The sequence below is a fragment of the Dromiciops gliroides genome, chromosome 3, assembly GCF_019393635.1.
Source record: "Dromiciops gliroides isolate mDroGli1 chromosome 3, mDroGli1.pri, whole genome shotgun sequence".
Lineage (NCBI taxonomy): Eukaryota > Metazoa > Chordata > Mammalia > Microbiotheria > Microbiotheriidae > Dromiciops > Dromiciops gliroides.
The window spans coordinates 259,946,470-259,967,264 of NC_057863.1; the positions used below are offsets into that span (position 1 = coordinate 259,946,470).

General features: G+C 39.5%; 1 protein-coding gene across 2 annotated transcripts; it reads left to right on the forward strand.

Annotated features, from left to right (window-relative positions):
• Positions 1 to 1,652: 1,652 nt before the first annotated feature.
• SIK1 (salt inducible kinase 1) lies at positions 1,653 to 19,268 on the forward strand. 2 transcript variants are annotated; one of them, XM_043997893.1, is made up of 14 exons: positions 1,653 to 1,788; positions 2,800 to 3,018; positions 3,967 to 4,083; positions 8,316 to 8,379; positions 8,676 to 8,837; positions 9,038 to 9,162; positions 9,320 to 9,443; positions 10,550 to 10,773; positions 11,274 to 11,423; positions 11,956 to 12,078; positions 12,257 to 12,476; positions 13,700 to 13,975; positions 15,008 to 15,239; positions 16,124 to 19,268. In XM_043997893.1, exons 2-14 carry the CDS (start codon positions 2,866 to 2,868, stop codon positions 16,491 to 16,493), a joined length of 2,340 nt encoding a protein of 779 aa, XP_043853828.1. In that variant the 5' UTR covers positions 1,653 to 1,788; positions 2,800 to 2,865; the 3' UTR covers positions 16,494 to 19,268. The 2 variants fall into 2 exon arrangements, with proteins under 2 accessions (XP_043853828.1, XP_043853827.1); XM_043997892.1 differs by lacking the exon at positions 1,653 to 1,788 and adding an exon at positions 2,015 to 2,102.
• Positions 19,269 to 20,795: the final 1,527 nt, after the last annotated feature.

Here is a 20,795-nt window from a genome sequence, read left to right on the forward strand (position 1 = left end):
CTTCTCTGGAGTTTCAGCTAGAACTTCATGATAGTTTCAATTCTGGAAAGCTTCCCTTTCAGGCTAATTCCATGCCAAGAATAATGGTATAACAAAATCCCTAGCCAATTGGAACAGACCTCTTGTCTTATTACTTCATCAAATGGCTTTCAAAGACTTCACACTTAGTCTTATGGCTTAAGATTGAGACCATGTTCTCACCTAGTTAAGGTATAGAGGCTAAAATGGGGTGCGTGGTTTCAAGAAAAAAAGTGTCATTGAAGATTTTTTTACTAACGTGCATGAAAGAACCTGACCATTACAAGTTACTATGGTGACAAGGAAGATCAGGACACAAACCCAGAAGACAGTGATGTCAAAGCAGCTAAAAGCAAAGCTCAAAGAAAAATGTGAGTTGTATTAAAATGAACAGAAGAGAACAGGGGAAGGTTAGAAGGAATCATAGACAAGCAGGACATCTTTTAAAGTAGTTGAATTGATTATATACTCAAAATGAATTTTTACACGATATTCACCGTGTGCCATTCTTTTTTCTCTGTTATACTATGTACACAGAAATGTTCATTTTGATTGATGTTCATGTTAGAGAAAAATAATTTTTTAAAAATATGATTAACAAATTTCCCTCCCCAAACTTGAGGAGCTTTTTCAGGTACGTCTTTAAAAATATTCTCTTTTAAAGATCTCGAAGCACATTTTCAAGTGCTGCTAGAATTCACGGGTTAAAACATTTATTTGTATCGCCTGTTATATATTCAGCAGGAACCTCCAGCTGAGGGGAAGGAGGGGTTGGGAGTGGAGGATGAAACACCAGGACCACAGCTGCTGGCGAGGCAACCACTCCAGACTCCGCCGAGGGCCAAGGGCTGCCCGCTCCCTCCTTACGTCACCGCCCTGCGGTCGCCAGGGAGACGGCCCCTTCAGGGCGCGCGTCAGAGCCGCCGGTCTCCTGGCAACGGATCTCTTTCTCTCTCTCTTCCTCCCCCTCCCTTTTCCTCCCCCTCTCCCGCTCTCTCACCACGCCCCCTCCCCCGCTTGCTCGCGCTCTCTCTCTTGCACTTTGCCGCACGTCGCTCTGGCGTCAAAACGACGTCAATGGGAATGTATCAATTTGGCTCGGGCTAGAGCCAGGAGGACGAACTTGCTCTCTTGTGGAGAGAGCGTTAATTGGGTGGGGTGGAGAAGACTAACGTGAGGGGGCGTGGCCCTGTGTAGTAGCCCAGAAGGTGGGACGTAGGAGGGGGCGGGGCGGGGTGCGGGTGGGGGCGGGGGGGTCGCCCTCGGGGGAGGGATGGCGCTGTCAGTTCGCGGCAGTGAGCGAGCCCTGCCGGGCTGGAGTTTCAGTGCTGACTGGCAGCGGCAGCGGCAGCAGCCCGCACGTCAGCATCAAGCCGGACGGCAGTCCCGGCTGCCCCATGCTCGGCGATCTCGATCGCGGACCGGCTAACACCCTCCTCCCCAAGCCCATCCGCTGCCACGCTTCGCTTGGTTCGCCAGGCCCTCCACCCCGGCACTCCCGCCCGAGACCCCGGGCTCGCGCACGGAGGAGCCGAAGCTGCCCGCGCCCCGCCACGACCTCACCGGACTCGGGCCGGCCGGCGGCTGCCCGAGCCGCTTTCCTACTTCGTTCGGCCGCCGCAGACTGGAGGTGTGCCCTTCCCGGCCGCCTCACCCCCTCGTCTGACCCCGGGACAGCGGGGTGGGCTTTCTGCAGTCTCGTCCCTCCCCGTGCGGGGGGCCGCCACCTCACGGGAGACCCTGGAGGAAGAGGAGGAGGAGGCGGCCAAGGTGAGCCGGCTTGGGGTCTGCGCCTGTGATGGGGCTGCCCGCGTGCCCGACTTTCCTTTCCCCCTCTGTCCCCCACCCCAGCCAGAACCGGCCCGGGGAGGGCGGGGGAAGAGACCGGTCACCGCCCCCCACCCCTGGCACCTCTCGGGGACCAGCCCCAGCCTGCGGTTTTTCCGAGCTGGGGGTGGGGGCGAGGAGGGGGCCGGGGATCGTCCCTCTCTTCCCTCTGAGCTGTTCAAGTTTGTTGCATCCTCTCTTGGGGTGCCCCAGGACAGTGTGGGATGGATGCAGTGGTGGGAATTCCTTTTGTTTCCGTGAGTAATGGTTCTGTGCTTCCCTTCCCTAGATGTGTGAGAGGGTACGTGTCTCTACGGCTTAATGTTAACTCTGGTCTGAATGCCTGCAGGCAAAACTCAGTGTGCACGTAGACTAACACACGTGTGTTTCCATCTCGAAGACACTCACCAGATTGATTAGGCTGCAGTTTAATAACCGAATGGGGGCGGGGGGGCAGTGGGGCAGTGCAGTGTTTTTTGTCCCTTGGTGGCTTCAGGCTTACAAGAATGTGGAAATGCGGGTTAAAGATTGGGATTCCTCTTTGTTGTTCTGTGCGGGGCTGACAGAGCATCTTCGCTTCTGGAACACCGAGGACTTGGGGGAAAGGATGGTGGAGGGGAGCAAATAAACCAGGATGTTGATTTCATCCACTGAAATGTTCCTAGGATATTTTTTTTTAAGTAAAGCAGCAAAGTTTGAAAGATGCGTTTCTCAGTGGTGAACACAAACCTTAGATGATGCTGTTATTTGGGACAGCTTCATGTCTTTTGTTTAAAGGAATCTCGGGATCTGTGGATTTATTAACTGTGTTTTTAAAAGAAAACATTTAAAATACAGGTTCTGAAGCTAAAGCTTAATATGTGGGTAAAATGGGAGACCCAGATAACTGAGCTGGCATTTCATTGTTACATATGTGCCAGATCCGCCTTTTATCTCATCTTTTTCTTCATGTAGGTGCAGGTCATAACGGAAGAAAATTTTATGAAGATTCTCTAAATATCCCTAATCACAATCGAAGCCATGGTGATCATGTCAGAATTTACCTCAGTCCCCAATTCAAGTCAGACACAGCAAAGGCCCCTCAGGGTTGGATTTTATGATATTGAAAGAACCTTGGGAAAAGGAAATTTTGCTGTGGTAAAACTAGCCAGGCATAGAGTCACGAAAACCCAGGTAGGTCTGAATGAAGTTTGTGCAGTGGTGTCCTATGTACTAATGTGTTTAATTTCCTTTTTTCCAAGAAATTCTTCCTCTTCTCTTTCAAAATAGTCAAGGACTCAAGGAAAAGGCTTTGTAGTGTTCCTCACAGTAATCTGTGTGGTAGGTGTTATAAATATCATACTCATTTTGCTGACAAGGAAACTGAGGTCAAGTGACCAGAACCATACACCTGCCCCCTTTTTTCCCCACAAATTATAATATAGATACAATACTAAGTGTTGGAAAATTTCTTTCAGGTATACCAACTAGCACTTACTGACAAGTCATTTGCTTTGGTTTGTTTAAATTCTTTGGAATTTTATCTGTCAGTCAGTAAACAAGAATTTGAGTGCTTTGTATATGTATTTTGTATAAGGCTTTATTCTGGGGATACAGAGAACAGCTAAAAACCATGTTGTCCTTGTTCTCAAGGAACTAAAGAGAAAACGTGCAAACAATTATGTATGAACAATATACAACAGAGGGAAGGCATTAAAAGGAGTTTTCGAAAGGCTTCTTTTAGAAGATGGGATTTTAGCAGGGACTTGAAGGAAGTCAGGGAAGCTGAGGAGGGAGAGAATTCCAGGCATGACAGACAACCAGTGAAAATGCCTAGAAACTAGATATGGTGTGTCTTGTGTGAGGAACATAAAGGCCAACATCACTGGCTTGAAAAGTATGTAGGGAGAGTAAGGTGTCAAGACTGGAAAGGTGGGAGGGGGCCGTATTTAAATGACTTTAAACAGATTTTAAGGCATTTACAAAATTATTTTCTATTTTTCTTCTTAGTTATGAATTACTCAGTGTAGTATTGATTTAGAATTCAACTTGCAAAAACTTAATTATGTAAATTGTGCAGTAGTCCATTAAGGATTTTATGTGCAAAGTAACATTTTTCCCCCTTTTTCTCCAAATCTACAGGTTGCAATAAAAATTATTGATAAAGCAAGATTAGATCCAAGCAACTTGGAGAAAATTTATCGGGAGGTTCAGATTATGAAACTTTTAAACCATCCTCATATTATTAAGCTTTATCAGGTGAGAAATTAGTTTGAAAAACATATGCATAGTAGATGGAATTGTACCCTATCGTTTTATTTGCTAGAGATCTTGCAAAGAGTTCTTAAATCTCTTGAAGCAGGGGTGTCAAACCAGGGGGCCACAACACTCAGAAAAATGTTTAACAAAAGAAATAAAAATACAATAAAACATAGATGATAGTACATTTTAAAACTAAGTCATTATGCAGCCATAGGGATTCATATGTATAAATTAATGGCCCCCTTTCTTTGACACCATTGCCTTAAAGGAAAGGAATGTTTGTCAGCTCTTAGTTTCTAGAAAACTAATACTGTTCCTCGTGACAATAAGGTCACTCATTTTGAACTGAGTAAAAGCAGACATAATATTTCTCTGTAAAAGTATGCAGCTATTTAAAGATTTTATTTTGTTGTTGGCCAGAATCATTTAAAGTTAATTTCCGTTTCATCTAGAAATTCATGTTTTGTAGTTGTCAGATCTATATCATAAGTAATTTGATGCTTGAATATCTTTTTGAGAAAAATGGTTTTTAGTTTTTAGAATGTTTCTGATTTTGACGTTTTTATGACTTAAAATTGCTGTTTATACTTATGATGATTTCAAAACCTTTATAATACAGAAAGTAGTTAGCATGTATTGATAGGAATAAGAACTGGATTCATAATTTTATTGATATATAGGTAATTTCCAGGTGAGGAAGCTCCCTTTACCAATTCAGGTTGGCATATTCTCTGCAACTGATAGCCTTAGAAGAAAGTTGCCAAACATTAAGTGTTTAAGTGACTTGTTCAGAGTCGCACAATACCCTCCATCCCCCTCCTTTTTTTTTAAAAAAGTACTGAAATCTTTCTGTTTATTACAATCACATACTAGTCTAAGTTTTTGTATTTTTAGCCGTGGTTTGTTACAGAAGCATAGATACATGCTATAGAATGTCAGGTTTCAATTTGGTTCTCCAGTAATTTTAAATATTGTACTGGTAGATTGGCAGATATAGAATTTGATCTTCCATAATTTATTACCCAGAGTAAAATCTATTTGCTCTCCTAAGATACAGCTATTCTACACTTGTATCAAAAGACAAATTTACCCACCATTTCATGCTTCCAAATAAGTGAGGGTGAAGATGTGATATTAGAAAACTACTTTAGGGGCAGCTAGATGGCGCAGTGGTTAAAGCGTTGGCCCTGGATTCAGGAGTACCTGAGTTCAAATCTGGCCTCAGACACTTAACACTTACTAGCTGTGTGACCCTGGGCAAGTCACTTAACCCCCATTGCCTCACTAAAAAAAAAAAAAGAAAAAAAAAAGAAAACTACTTTACTTTCCAAGGCTAAAACATAGGCAGGAGTCCTTAGATGATTTGTTAAAGGTAGGTCTTTAAAAAGTCAGGTTTTCCTGACTTTGAAGCCAGCTTTCTAGCCACTAAGCCACACTAGAAAGGCAAATTTCAACATCCTGTACAGATGGATACATGTATCACAGAAATGCCGAATGAAATTAGAAACTTATCTTTGTAAATTATGATGAATTTACTGCTCTAATCTTGAAGAAAAATACATTTTCTTTAAGTTACCTTTCTGTAGATACTATACAAACATTTGTCTTTCCCTTTTAAGAGCATTCCCACATAATAATAGAAAATATTTCAACCAAGTTCAATGAATTTTTAATTATATCTAATGTAGGAATGCCTCATACTTTTATTTCCTAATCTTTTGATTCCTTTTATTCATTTTTTTGTTGAAGTGAGATTTATATGGTGGCTCAGAACAATAAATATTCATTAGAACAAAAAAATCAATTTCTAATTGTCCTGGCAATAAAGAATTTGTTTTTAAAAAATCATATAAATCTTTGATCAGCAAGAGATTCTTTATATTTGGTTTAATTTGTGTGTAAATTTTTCTTAAACATCTTACATAAAACCATGTAGATTGGAAAAGATGAAAAAGCATTGTGTGTATTCATCTGTATAGGATATTTATATCTTCCTACAGATAACAGCATAACTACTTTAGGAATAACTGAGGAGTAACAAATGGATTAGAAAACATAGCACTTAAACTTTTTTTAAAAAGCAATCTATTTTTGTGTGCAGTATACTTTTATAAAACCAGTGAAAAGATGTTTGGGCTACTTTTAGTTTTTTGTTTTTTGTTTTTTTTTTTGCGGGGCAATAGGGGTTAAGTGACTTGCCCAGGGTCACACAGCTAGTAAGTATCAAGTGTCTGAGGCCGGATTTGAACTCAGGTCCTCCTGAATCCAGGGATGGTGCTTTATCCACTTCGCCACCTAGCTGCCCCCTATTTGTTTGGGCTACTTTTAAAAAATGAATAGCGGTAGTAGAACATTAATAAGGCTACTATGAAACTTTCAAAAGAGCAGCCTTCTTAAATTCATGGAGTTGCTCTTGGTATTTCTAGTGTTGTAACAGAACTTGATTTTTGTTACTAGTGTTTCCAGGATACTCTATGACTTAATGTTATCCCAATTGTTGGGCCATAATATTTGTAAACAATGGATTGGAAAGAAGATAGAAATTACATTTTGATTTTACTTTATTTTTCCCCTGGCCCTTTATCCAAGTTTATTGTATCAGACTAGTGCATTTAATGCAATGAATAGTCTAGATGACAGATTTTTCTGCAGTGAATTTTCTTTCCTTGTTCCTAATGACATTCTCTCTACCTGTTGGTTGAGACTCAGAAATGGGAAATAAAACTCCATGACATAACAGTGACTTTTTGTTGTTGTTATTCTGATTTCAACACCAGCTGGCACTTTTCCCAGAACATTTCAGAAATGCCTCACTCTTTCCCTTTAGTATTCTTGAACTTGGTGTATTTTTTTCTCTTATTCCTTATTTATTTTACTTTTTCACTCTCCTTAAAATGAGTAAACTGGGAAGACAAAAGCAGCATTTTAGTTCACTTCTTAAAATTTTTCTTCCTTTACAATTGCTACTTTGTGCACAAGGATAATTTTTTCACTAGATTTTTTTAAAGCAAGATCTTCATTCTTCTTCTCTTTCTATAAAACAAAAAAATTCATCCCTTTTTCCCCTCTCCTTTCCCCCAAGGGTAACAGTAAGATGTGTTTGTGTTGTTTTTTTCAAAGCCACCATTTTTTAAATCTTTTTAAAAATTATTTTATAATCACATCTCCTTGGCATAAAGATGCTTCTAAATTTTTAAAAGGAAAAATCCAATTCCAGATCAATAAATGGAGACTTAGATGTATTATTGACATTTGCTATTGCCATTGACGCACATTGAGCAGTACACTTGCACAAACAGTAAGCTATTGTTGGCAAAGCCTTAGTTTATTATGTCAACAAAGCAAATGGGAATGGAGTATTTGATAGCCATTATTTAGTTTGTTTAGACTGTAAATATCAACCTAGATAATCTCCTGTTACCTGGTAGGTTTCTGTGGTAGGAGCAATATTCTAATCCCAACCCTATGTAAGTTAGGCAAGTTTTTCCTTAAAAGGTATTAAAACTATCCTGAAGACTTGGTCCGCTACAGACAATAAAGGCTCAGGCTGTTGTCTTCACTCCCTGGTTGCCTGAGTACAGGTGACTGAAACTGGAAACAGCCATGAATGGCACCAGGCCCACTCTGATAGAAAACTGGTTAATTCAGGATGGCCAACTCAGGCAAGAGAACTTCACTCAGCTGAATCAACTTGAGGTGCCCTCAGTCCTTGTGTCTTGCTCTTGCTAGTATATCTCCATTTGTTAACTGTTGAATGACTTATAGGCGTCTCATTTTTTCCGGTATTGAATATAACCTACCAGGGGACTGGCCTGAGTGAGGCCCAGGTCATAACAGCTTCATCTTCAAAAAGGAAAGCCATGAATTTCAACAGCCTGTATTTTGAATGGCAAAAAAAGTATGATTCAGTGCAGAATACATGACATCTTCTAAAAAATAAATAAAATAACTGAAAGAAGCCTAAATTTAAACCTACCTTCTAGAAAATTTAAGAGTAAGATTATCTCAGTATGTGGGCAAACTTCAGTTCTTGGTTAAAAAAAAAAAAAGAAACACAATACACAGCAGCAAGCATCTTTCCATTTGGTAAAAATCTCCAAATCATGGGCTCGCTTCTGTTTTTTTCCTGCATACTGTGATTAAATATGCTTTGTCTTCAGAAATGAAGACATTGTAGATTGTGCTCTTGTTAAGTATTGCTAACTGACCTCTTATTTTGTATTTCTCAGGTGATGGAAACAAAGGATATGCTTTACATTGTCACCGAATTTGCAAAAAATGGAGAAATGTTTGGTGAGTTGGAGGAATAAATTTTGTAGGGGTAAGGGAGGAGGAAGAGGCCAGCCAGTGGGACTCCCATCTTTTGAGCACATATAGTGTTCTGCTTGCTTCATGCCATGTGGGGAGGCTGGGCATACTCAAAGGTTTGGGACTTCCACTGGCAAGTTCTGCCATTACACATATTTAAATAAGATTCTCAGTATTAGAGATATCAGATTTGTGTGAATACTTCTTACCACCAAAGTCATTACTAAGACTTTTCAAAGAGATTTACATCTGTATATTTAACCTAGTTTATTGATCCCTAGATTATTTAACCTCCAATGGGCATCTGAGTGAAAACGAAGCAAGAAAGAAATTCTGGCAGATTCTATCAGCAGTGGAATACTGTCACAGCCATCATATAGTTCATAGGGATCTTAAAACGGAAAACCTTCTTTTAGATGCCAGCATGAATATCAAGCTAGCAGGTAAGAAGAGTTAAATGCTTTTTAATATCATAAAAGCTTGGATAAATAGCATGCATAGGTGCAAAAATGTGATAAATTATAACATTGTAATGTAATTTATATGATGCTTGTTCCTAAGCACTGTGGGTGGTTTTCCAATAAATGTATATCCTCTGACATTTCAGCCTTTAATTATTTTTCTCTATCTCTTTTTCTCACAGATTTTGGATTTGGGAATTTCTATAAATCAGGAGAGCCCTTATCTACATGGTGTGGAAGTCCCCCATATGCTGCCCCAGAAGTTTTTGAAGGAAAGGAGTATGAGGGGCCCCATCTTGATATTTGGGTGTGTGTGCATGCATGTGTGTGCATTTGCATATGTGTGTGCGTGCATGTATGCGCACATGTGTATTATGTAATCAAGTATTGCCATACTGTTAGGTTGTGTGCATAGTGTGACATTCACTGATCAGAGTGTTGTATTGTTACTTTTTTGTTAACAGAGCCTTGGTGTTGTGTTATATGTCCTTGTCTGTGGCTCTCTCCCTTTTGATGGGCCCAATTTACCAACTTTAAGACAAAGAGTGTTGGAGGGCCGATTCCGTATTCCCTTCTACATGTCCCAAGGTATGTAAGATCTTTAAAGACCTAGGAACTCTTTGCTATCTTGTGATAGTTAATTATTTTGGAGAAGGTGAAATTTGTTTCCTGAAATACCTGCTTGGTTGTCTTTTTGATCCACATTTGAGCCCATGAAACTACATATCCATATATAGAGAATATTTGTGCTTACTAGAAAACAGGGCAAATAAAACTCAAAAAGTATTTGTAGTGCCCATTCTTATAAAATATGATCTTTCCTTCCTTGGCTACTGTGGATCTCTTAAAGTAAGAGAAAACAAGCCACTTTGGGGGGGTGGGAAGTGGGAAGGACATTGCTTATCTATAGAATGAAGGTGTTGCACTAAATAATAAAATTTATAGATTTAGAACTGGAAGGGACATAGAGCTCATTTAGCTTAACTACCTTATTCTCTAGTCTCTATAGACCTCGGTAGACCTCTGTAGTCTAACTTAAATACCAGGAATTAGGAATTCAGATTGAAACCTGACCTGACATTTCACAGATTCAAGTTTCTTTTAATTTTTTTTTTTAATTTCCAGAGGTTGCTTGAAATATAGAGTCATGGACTGTTAAGGAGCATAGTCCTGGGAGCAGCTAGATGGTGCAGTGGATAGAGCACTGGCCCTGGAGTCAGGAGTACCTGAGTTCAAATCTGGCCTCAGGCACTTAACACTTACTAGCTGTGTGACCCTGGGCAAGTCACTTAACCCCCATTGCCTCACTAAAAAAAAAAAAGGAACATAGTCCTCTCTTCAAAAGCAAGACATATTTGATGGGGCAAGTAGACTAGGGCATTGGTAAAGGCTAAGTGTGCCTAGTGAAAAAGCAAAACTTGAGAATATGTATACATGCTTAGAATCCATTATAATGCTTAGAATCCATTATAAAGGTAGATTCTTACTATAAATGCTAGCTAGAGATAGCAAAATGAGATTTTTTTTCTGTCTAGTTAGAGTTTAAAGGGCTTCTATGCTGCTGAACTGATCCCTCCATTTAATAGTTGTTCTTTATGTGAGTTTGCCAGCCATAGTGACACAGATCAGTTATTGGTTGATATGGCTCTTTTTATTACAATTTACCTATATTTTTTCTTTTTTTCTAACATCAGACTGTGAAACGTTAATCCGCCGTATGCTGGTTGTGGACCCTACCAAACGAATAACCATTGCCCAAATAAAGCACCACAAGTGGATGCAAGCAGACCCTTCCCTTCAGCAGAATCCATCCCTGTCCTTTTCCATTCAGAACTACAGCTCTAACCTGGGAGACTACAATGAACAGGTGTTAGGGATTATGCAGACACTTGGTATCAACAGGCAGAGAACTGTGGAGGTGAGCTTCCTCTCCTGGCCTACTTTTGTTCCAGCACCCTTTTCATGCTTGACTGGTGACTAATTAAATGTACACAACACATTCTTTTTGAGTGAGCCAGCATTATCAGGAAAAACAGGGGGGCATGAGTCAGGCTAAAATGCTACCTGTGTTCATTTAAGGGTGAGCTAATCCACTATTCTAAAACATTGAACAGTCTCAAAAAGAAAGGTCAGATGACTTGATTAAGAAATATAAGTCACAGGGGCATCTAGGTGGCACAGTGGATAAAGCACTGGCCTTGGATTCAGGAGGGCCTGAATTCAAATCCTGCCTCAGACACTTGACACTTACTAGCTGTGTGACCCTGGGCAGGTCACTTAACCCTCATTGCCCTGGGGGGTGGGGGTGGGGCTGGAGAAATATAAGTCACATTTCTCCTTAGTTTTTGCAAACTCTTACTTTTTTTTATTCCAGCACCAGTGTAGCTATATCATAAGTTCCTCTATTCTTTCTTCTAGTCATTGCAAAATAGTAGCTATAACCACTTTGCTGCTATCTATTACCTCCTCCTGGAGCGACTCAAGGAATATCGCAACACTCAGCCATCAAACTGCTCAGGGCTTGGAAGGCTGCAAAGGTCTAGGAGTTCTGACTTCAGCAATTTTGAGGTGAGAGTATAGAAAGCTTTTTTTTTTTTAAATGTTTTCTCCTCCCCCAAGTTATTTCTTCTCTTTGTCTTGACACATATAATCATTAGAACCAAAGGTTTCTGGGTGGACAGTTAAGACTCAACATTTTTTGTTACGGGAAAAACTTAATCTTTTTGCCTTCTGCTTAGTGGTTATATAGCATTCTCCTCTTCATCACTGCTGTCCTATGTTTCAGCTCTCTGGCTGGTATGGTTGTGAGCATGACAAAAGTTGTGAACTTAAGTTCTCCCCAAGATATACCATTCCAGATTTCTCCTATTTCACAGGATCTCTACCCTGTTAGCTTGTTTGGAATCATTATCAAATTGGCCAGTTATCTTAGACTCCCCACGTCTCAGGTAGAATTCGAAGTCTTTCTAGTTATAAATGGGGAAACCCTAATAATAAATGTTGGTGGGAAAGATGAAGCATCATTTGTTACTCTAACTGAAGCTCATTTTTCTGTCTGAGTCTTCCTAATAATGTTTTCCCTTTTGTGTCTGGCCTGTAGATACCTCAAGAAGGCCTCACTAGTGATGCATTCAGATCCTCTTTGCTGTACCAGCAACCTCAAAACCTGACTCAGTCAATGTTGCAGGAAGAAATGGATTTTGATTTGAACAACCCACTACAAGTGAGTTCTCACAAGTCATGTTTATGTGGGTAGTCTGTGCATTTGTTGTTGGTGTTACCAAAAGGGCTTAAGAATATAGGTGGGCTTAGAAAAGAGAATTATGACCTTTTGCTAATTCTGGTCACAAATACTATATGACTTGGCTTTGAATGGCTTTTATATATTTAATTTTTTACAGCCACTGTTCTCCATGGAGCCCAGCTTCAATGGTTTGTTCCGAAACTGCTCCATCTCTCCCAACAGCCTGCTGGAAACCACCATTAGTGAGGAGGTTAGACAGGATAAAGACTTTGAAGAGGAAATCAAGGCTCAAAACCCCATTCACCTCCCCAGCAACACCAGCAGGAGACATACCCTTGCTGAGGTCACCACTCATTTCTACCAGTGCACCCCTCCATGTGAGTCAGCCTAGAGGCAAAAAAAAAGAGGCCCTTTCTTTTTTTTCTTCAGCAAAAGGAATAATCTTAGACTGAAGTGATTTCATTTTTTACATAATTGGTGGAAAAAATAAAAGAGCAATTCATTTTTTTCTCCCACTTATCTTTTCATTTAGTTTTAGTGTGTGATTTTTTTTAGGTCCATTAAGAACAGAGAAGAGGAGAGGACATAGGTCCAATTATTTTGTAGCTGTAATATCATGAAATTGCCCCATCCTTTATTAGACTTATTTTTTTTCTTTATATGTCTTTGTGGGAGTATTATGGAAATGCATCAGTTTCTGACACAAGGGATAAAGCACTAGGTCAGGAAGACCTGAGTTTAGATTTGATTTCAGACTGTCTGTGTGACAAGTCACTTAACCTCTGTTTGCCTCAGTTTCCTCAATTGTGAAATAATGACACCTACCTCACAGGATTTCTGTGAGGATCAAATGAGATAATATTTGTAAAAGCGCTTAGCACAGTGCCTGGCACATAGTAAGTACTACATAAATACTTGTTCCCTTACCCTTTCTGCACCTCACGCCTACTCTACACTGCATGAACTTGTTTACACCCTAGTAGTCAATAGCTTCAGGAAAGATGTCTTGGCTTTGGGGTGACCAATAGAAACTGAACTAGAATCTTTATAACTCTGAGAATAGTCTTTTTGGTTCAGAATAAAAGTATCTGATAAGGACAGCCATGGCTCTAGCTTAGTAAGAAAAAGTTTGAGGTGTTAGCACTTTGGAATACTTTTGCATAAAAGACAGGACATCTTTCTTTTTCTTTTCTTTTCTTTTTTTGTTTTTGTGGGGCAATGAGGGTTAAGTGACTTGCCCAAGGTCACACAGCTAGTGCATGTCAAATGTCTGAGGTCAGATTTGAACTCAGGTCCTCTTGAATCTACTGCCAATGTTTTATCCACCGCACCACCTAGCTGCCCCAAGACAGGATGTCTTTGAAGGATACTTGTTCCCATTCCATAGCTAGGAAGAACTCCTTTCATATTCTCAGTATTTCTCTTCCTCACTCCCATTCTCCAAAAAATCAAATAGAATATGGTTTTGTAGTTGACAGCACAAATGTTGCCCTCTTTGTATTACCAAGTAGACTAAGTCCTCAGAGTGTATTGCATGCTATTTTTGAAAGCTTCAGCCAACTCAACATACCTTTCACAATGGTCTCTCCTTGTCCTCTAGGTATAGTCATTTCTTCTTGTACTAGCCCAGCAGAGGGAACCAACTCGGACAGTTGCCTCACCTCTTCTTCCAACAATGGGTCAGAAGGCCTAAGTAGCTGCCTCAATGACCAAGTGTTGATGGCTAACTCTGCCACTGTCAAAACGACCTCTCCTTTCCTTGTGGCACAGTCTGATACCCCAGGCCTGAAGATAGAGGGATGTCTAGGAGGAGCTGCTTTGTTACCTGTCAGTTTTCAAGAAGGAAGGAGAGCTTCAGATACCTCACTTACTCAAGGTAAGTTCTCCCAAATGATAATTGAAAGATTTTGTGATTTAACTGTTTCCTTAGGAAACTTCTTTACACACATTTTCTCATTCATGTAATATTATAACAATTCTCAAAAACAAAAAACAAAGGGGCAGCTAGGTGGTGCAGTGGATAAAGCACCAGCCCTGGATTCAGGAGGACCTGAGTTCAAATCCAGCCTCAGACACTTGACACTTACAAGCTGTGAGACCCTGGGCAAGTTACTTAAGCCCAATTGCCCCGAAAAAAAACAAAAACAAAACAAAAAACCCCCCAACAATTCTCTGGATTGGGAACTTGAGGCAAAGAAGAGCTAGATGGACTCGTGTAGATTCTTAAAACAGTAAAAGCAGTAAAAATGCTCTCAAAGGTAGTTCTAGCATAGAACTTGGCCTCTCCGATTTACCTCAGTTCCCATAATTCTGAAATTGAAATGTACTTAAAATAATTCAGAACTCATTCCATGGAATAGTGAATGTTTATTAGAGGACCACAATCTATTTTGATTTTCCTACTGAATTAAAAAAAAAAAAGCCAACCCAATGGGTGGTTAAATGTTACAAAAAATATCTTGATACTTTAAAACAAGAAATCAGGTATATATTTATTTCTGTTAGCTTTTTTAGGACTCTGAATTCCTGGGTTCCTCTTCCTGCTTTTTTTGCATTGCTCATAACATGTCGTTTGCGTTTTCCTGTGTGTTTTCAGGTTGCTATTATTGACATGAGTGTTCTTTTAAATGCATGTGTAGTGGTTCTTGGATTCCTCCCAGCCTCAAGTAGGACCAGATTTATAGCCATAGTCCATATCTTTGCTAAATGTTAAATCTTTCATTAATTTGGGAAAAGGTATGGGAACAGTGCATATTGCCAAACAATACCGATCTACCCATCAAACAGTTCCTGCCCCTTCTTGGCTTTCCCCCCTTAGTTTAAGAACTGCCTAAAATATCTTAAATACCAACAATATTGGGCTTATAAGCAAAAGATAATAAAATGTCTTTGTTTCATCCATCCCTAGGCTTGAAAGCTTTTAGACAGCAACTCCGAAAAAATACTAGGACAAAAGGATTTCTAGGACTGAACAAAATTAATGGCCTGGCTCGACAAGTATGTCAGGCCTCCTCAGGTCGAGCAACAAGAGGATGTCTGAACTCTTCTCAACACTATCAGCCAAACACTTGCCTATACAGTAGTGGAGGAAAAAACCGGGAAGGTGGGAACCTGCTAGAGGAGGTTCTTCAGCAGCAAAGGTAAGATATCAAATCAGAGATATACTTCCTAGGTATGAATCATATGTTGAACTTTGTAAAAACTTACCTTCTTCCTCCATTCTCTCCTGTATTCCTCTATTTTATATAATTCTGAAATGCAACTTCTTTCCCCTAAGGTAAATGATGTTATGATTTGGGGCATAGTCTATGTAAAGTTGGTAGTATATGAGTGATGAATCTATAATATAAGATGAAGCAAAAAGGCTACTAGGGAAGAAGGAAGTAAGCATTTATATAGTGCCTACTCCGTGCCAGGCACGGTACTACACCTGTCACAGACCCTTTGAGGTGTGTCTATTATTAGTCCCACTTGATACTTAAACAAACTGAGGCAAACCCTTTGTCCTAAGGTCACACAGCCACTTTGAACTTCAGCCTTCCTGACTGCAGGCCCACTGCTCTATCACTGCCTAGTGGATAAAATTGCATTGGGTGGCATTTCATTTGTTTCTGTAAGAGCACAAAAATTTCAAAAGAATGAAAATGTCAAAAATAACTCAGGTGTAAGTCAATCATAGTATTGCATGTTCTGAACAAATGAGCCACCAACTTCACAAGGAAACTTTAAAAAAAATTTTTTTTTTTTTTTAGTGAGGCAATTGGGGTTAAGTGACTTGCCCAGGGTCACACAGCTAGTAAATGTTAAGTGTCTGAGGTGGGATTTGAACTCAGGTACTCCTGACTCCAGGGCCGGTGCTCTATCCACTGCGCCACCTAGCTGCCCCAAAATGTTTTTTTTTCAAATTGACAAAATGAAAACTTTTGACTCTAACCTGTGGGTGAAGCATTGAGGAAAAACTTCAAGGAAACATCATTAAGTTATTTTTCTCCCTCCCTCCTTTCTCCTTTCTACCCTGGTTTAGATTGTTGCAGTTACAGCATAACACATCAGCCCATCTGAGCTGTCCTCAGGCTCCCCAACTGCCCTCAGCACAGTATGTCATTTCTACCTGTGATGAAACCTACCAAACGCCCAATTCTCTTCCGACTTCAGAACTACTGAACCCTCACCTCTTCAAGGCCAGTGTCTCCCCAGTGTCTTCAGCAGCCCAGCTCCTGGATACTCACTTGTACATCAATAGCAACACCTCTCCAGTCACCACTTCTTTTTCCCAACAGCCCAATTTTGCCATATGGTCTCCAAGCTATGATCCAGCAGTTTTGCAGCAGGGAGACTGTGAAATGGAAGACCTTACCTCTACCCAGCTGAGGAAATTTGTCCTGGTTCAATGAGAGACCCCTGTTATTTAATCTTTTTTCCCTCCTTAGTCGACTTCTATTGTCCAATTGCATGGGATGACTGATTCTTTGAAGCAATAATTTTAAAGTATGTGAAGAAGATTTCAGACTCAGCCAATAACTTTATAGAGTTGACAAAAGCAATACATCATGTGTTTTCGCTTTAATTTTTTTTTCTTGCACTGAATATATAGAAAGACTGAAAACTTTTGAAGTAAAAATAATGCAAGGAAGAATACTTTCTGGATTGATGGGAAAGGGAGGAAAGGTAGATAAACTGTGGATAAACTGGGGCCAAGAGAATGTGGTAGGTACTACACTTGTCAGACAATGCTGCTCTGCTGTTACGCAAAACTTCTAAGGCTGCTGGTAGTGCTAACATAGAAAGGAGAAGGCATTCAAAGAAAAAGAACCAATTTCTCTCTTTTTCACAATATTCATCATGGGTTTGTGAAGATTATTACCTCTTAAAAGCAGTGGCATGCAACGTTGATGCATTGATATAAGCATTGCCATTTGTGTGTGTGTGTGTGTTTATATAGGAATTATTTTTTTCTTAGTTATTAACAATTCCTCACTCCCTGAAACATGTACCCTTTAGGTGAAAACTGTGAACTTTCTGCTTTATATTTTTTAAAGTTCTAACAGTGCAACAGCAGTTAATCGTCACAGTTACTGGAATTATCTCCTCTAAGATCAGGATCTAAGTTGGAGGGGTTTTGTTTTTTCTTATTTTAGATAAGGAGTTTAATGAATTCTGCTCAGAATTGAGTTTTGAAGCATTTCTTTGGGGGGAAAGTGAGTTTCATCATACTTGAGGGATAATACATAGGGTTTCTGTTTCTCTCACTTAAAAACTCACAGAAGTTATTTTTTAATATACCTGAGAGATATTTCTTAGTGCTCTGCGTTTTAGTTTTGCTGCTAATTAAGTTTTTATTTTATCAGGGTTCAAGTAGAACAACTTATTTTGGGGGAAATGTGCAATAACCTGAGGTTATGAGGTTATACTGAGGAAAAAAATAAGGAAAATAGTATAAAAATCTTTTTGGAAAAGAATTCAACTTTTTCTGAACAAAACCTATCTTGAAAAGAATTCTGTAAGAAACAGTACAACCTTAAGGTGTGTAAATTTCTTTATTTTTTTGTCTTAGGTAAATTAAATTAGGTCTTTTTTGGTCAGTTTTAAAAAATTTAAAACTCATAACAAATACTGTATGTATATAGACAGAAAACATATATACACTACTTATTTTTTATATTTTGTACTACATTTTTGTGTTGTTGGTCTGTGTTTCCTTTCCTGATACATAAACAAAGCTCATGTTAGCACCAGTTCATTTTTAAAGAGAGGTGTCACGGGCAACCCTCATAGTGTTAAGAGTCAGAGAAAGGTGAGTACTAAATTTTTGTAGCAGGTAATGTGCGAGAAGTAAGCCAAGTGGCTAAAAGCTATCTTGATTTTTAAAAAGAAATTGCTGCTTCCATCTATCTCATTGCTTGAAATTCCCATTTCTTTTTCTCATCACAGGGTGTCTCTGTAATTTTGGCTTTTTTGCAACCTGTGGTATTAAACAGAAGTAATACAAATTTTGAAGCCAAAGATTGATCGGATTAGTTGGTGGTAGGGAAAAAAGATAGGTATAGGAGATTGTTATCTCCATCATTCCATAATTGACCTCTCTTTAATTAGTAAACAGTTCTGAATATTTGTGTTATTTGAACTTGCTGCTGCTCCTCAAACAAAACTTCACTGTGAGGGGAAGCTGCTCTAGTTAACTCTTGCTGATTGACCTGGTGCCTTGCAGCAGAGAAAACACCAAAGTCTCGTGCTGGGCTGTGAATCAGTCCTTAGAGTGGGACAGAAAAGAGAGAAGCCAGCCATTTCTGTTCCCTCCCCTCTCCCAGGGTAGCACCTTCCTTTTTACAAAGGTAGCAAACCAATCTAAACAAAGTAGTAATTTAACCATTTAAAAAGAATTTGTTCTGGGGGGGCAGCTAGGTGGCACAGTGGATAAAGCACCGGCCCTGGATTCAGGAGGACCTGAGTTCAAATCCGGCCCTGGGCAAGTCACTTAACCCTCATTGCCCTGCAAAAAAAAAAAGAATTTGTTCTAATGACTAGATCAAAGGCTACAGAAATGTTTTTGTTGTTGTTTGTTTCCTGTTCTAAGCAATGAAGAGCACTTTATTTTCATGGTATTGTTTCCCCTATTGCTATAGAACCTTTTGGAAATTGTTTGGCTAATAAAAAAATCTGAATTTTGCAAATTTTCTTGACAGTGTTCTGCAGACTGCAATGCAATAGGATATTTAAAGACACTATGTGATCTGATTAAGATATATAAGCATATATATGTATTACATGTGTAATATATATATATATATACATATATAGTGGATCGTTGGTTTTTTTTTACCATGACTGAATCAATTGTTTTATTTCTTATCTGAAAATGAGAAATGTATGCCAAAATAGTTAGTTGATGTGTTTTTATTTAACATTGAAATAAATATTTTGGGGGGGGGGAATTCTACCTTTTTTTCCCCTTGTGATTCTTTAGAACTTCTACAAATGATTTCTTCCTTATCTGTGTAGACTTATAAATTATGACAGATGAAAAATATCTCTCATTTGATCTAACCCATCCGTGTCGGCTTCTGTTAGAATGTCTCATAGCTCCAGTTTCATGAGAATTTTTCTTTTAAGAAAAAAATAGGGCAGCTAGGTGGCGCAGTGGATAAAGCACTGGCCCTGGATTTAGGAGGACCTGTGTTCAAATCTGGCTTTAGATGCTTGACTCTTATTAGCTCTGTGACCTTGGGCAAGTCACTTAACCTTCATTGCCCTGCAAAAAAAAAGAAGAAGAAAAAGAAAAAAAAAAGATGCAGCTGTTTCCTACATTTAAACTTGATGTAAATTGGAATCTGTGAATAGCATTTTATATCCAGGTGATAAAATACCCTATAGTGTCAATAAATAGAAAGATCAGCAAGTTGATCATAGAATGTCAATTAATCAATAAACTTTTATTAAGCACCTACCATGTGCCAGGCACTCCTAAGCACTGAAGATATAAAAAAAGGCAAAAGAGTCCCTAAGGGAACTCACAATCTAATGGAGACAACATGCAAACAAACATATCCAAATAAACTATATAAATGATAAATAGTAATAGAGAAGGTACTAGAATTGAGGGCTTATAAAAGGCTGTAAAAGATGGAATTTTAGTTGAGATTTGAAGGAAACCAGGGAGGTCAGTAGGTGGAATTGAGGAAGAAGAGCATTCTGGCCATGGGGGACTGCCAGAGAAAATTCCGAGAGATTAGAAATGTGAGTGTTGTTCAGGAGAGAGTGAGAAGGGCAATGTTACTGGATCAAAGACTTTGTGGCAGGGAGGAGGGTGTAAGAAGACTGGAAAAGTAGGAGGGGACTTGGGGCTGTGAATGCCAGGTGGGATTTTTGTATTTGATCTTGGAGGTTTGAGTAGGGGAGTGACATAGTTGGACCTGTGGGGAAATCACTTTAGTGGTTGAATGAAGGATGGATTGGAGTAGGGAGAGACTTGAGGCAGGCAGGCTCATCAGCAGGATATTTTAACAGTCCATCGTGGTAATGAGAATTTGCACCAGGGTAGTGGCAATGTTAGAAGAGAGAAGGAGGTATATTTGAGATACATTACAAAAGTGAAATTGACATGCCTTGGGAACCAATTGGACATGGGAGTCAAGATAGTGAAATAGGACTTGATGACTCCTAGGTTTTACCAGCCTGAGAGACTGAAAGGGTGGTGTTGCCCTCTACAGTAGTAGGGAAGGTAGGAAGGTTTAAGGAGAAAGATGTTTTGGACATACTGAGTTTAAAATGCATACTGGACATTCCCTTCAGGATGTCTAAAAGTTAGTTTGCAAGATTGGAGGTCAGCCGAGAGGTTGGGGCAGGATACATACATAAGGGAATTTTCAGTTTAGAAATGGTAATTAAGGGGCAGCTAGGTGGCACAGTCAATAAAGCACTGGCTTTTATTTATTCAGGAGGACCTGACTTCAAATCTGGCCTTAGACACTTGACACTTACTAGCTGTGTGACCCTGGGTAAGTCACTTAACCTTAATTGCCTCCAAAAAGAAAAAAGGGGAAAAAAGAAATGGTAATTAAATCCATAGAAGCTGAAGAGCTTACCACGTGAGGTAGTGTAAAGGGAGAAGAGAAGAGGGCTCAGGACAGAATTCTGTAGGACACCTATTTATACAGCATGATTTGGAAGAGGATCCAGCAAAAGGAGAAAGAGAAGGA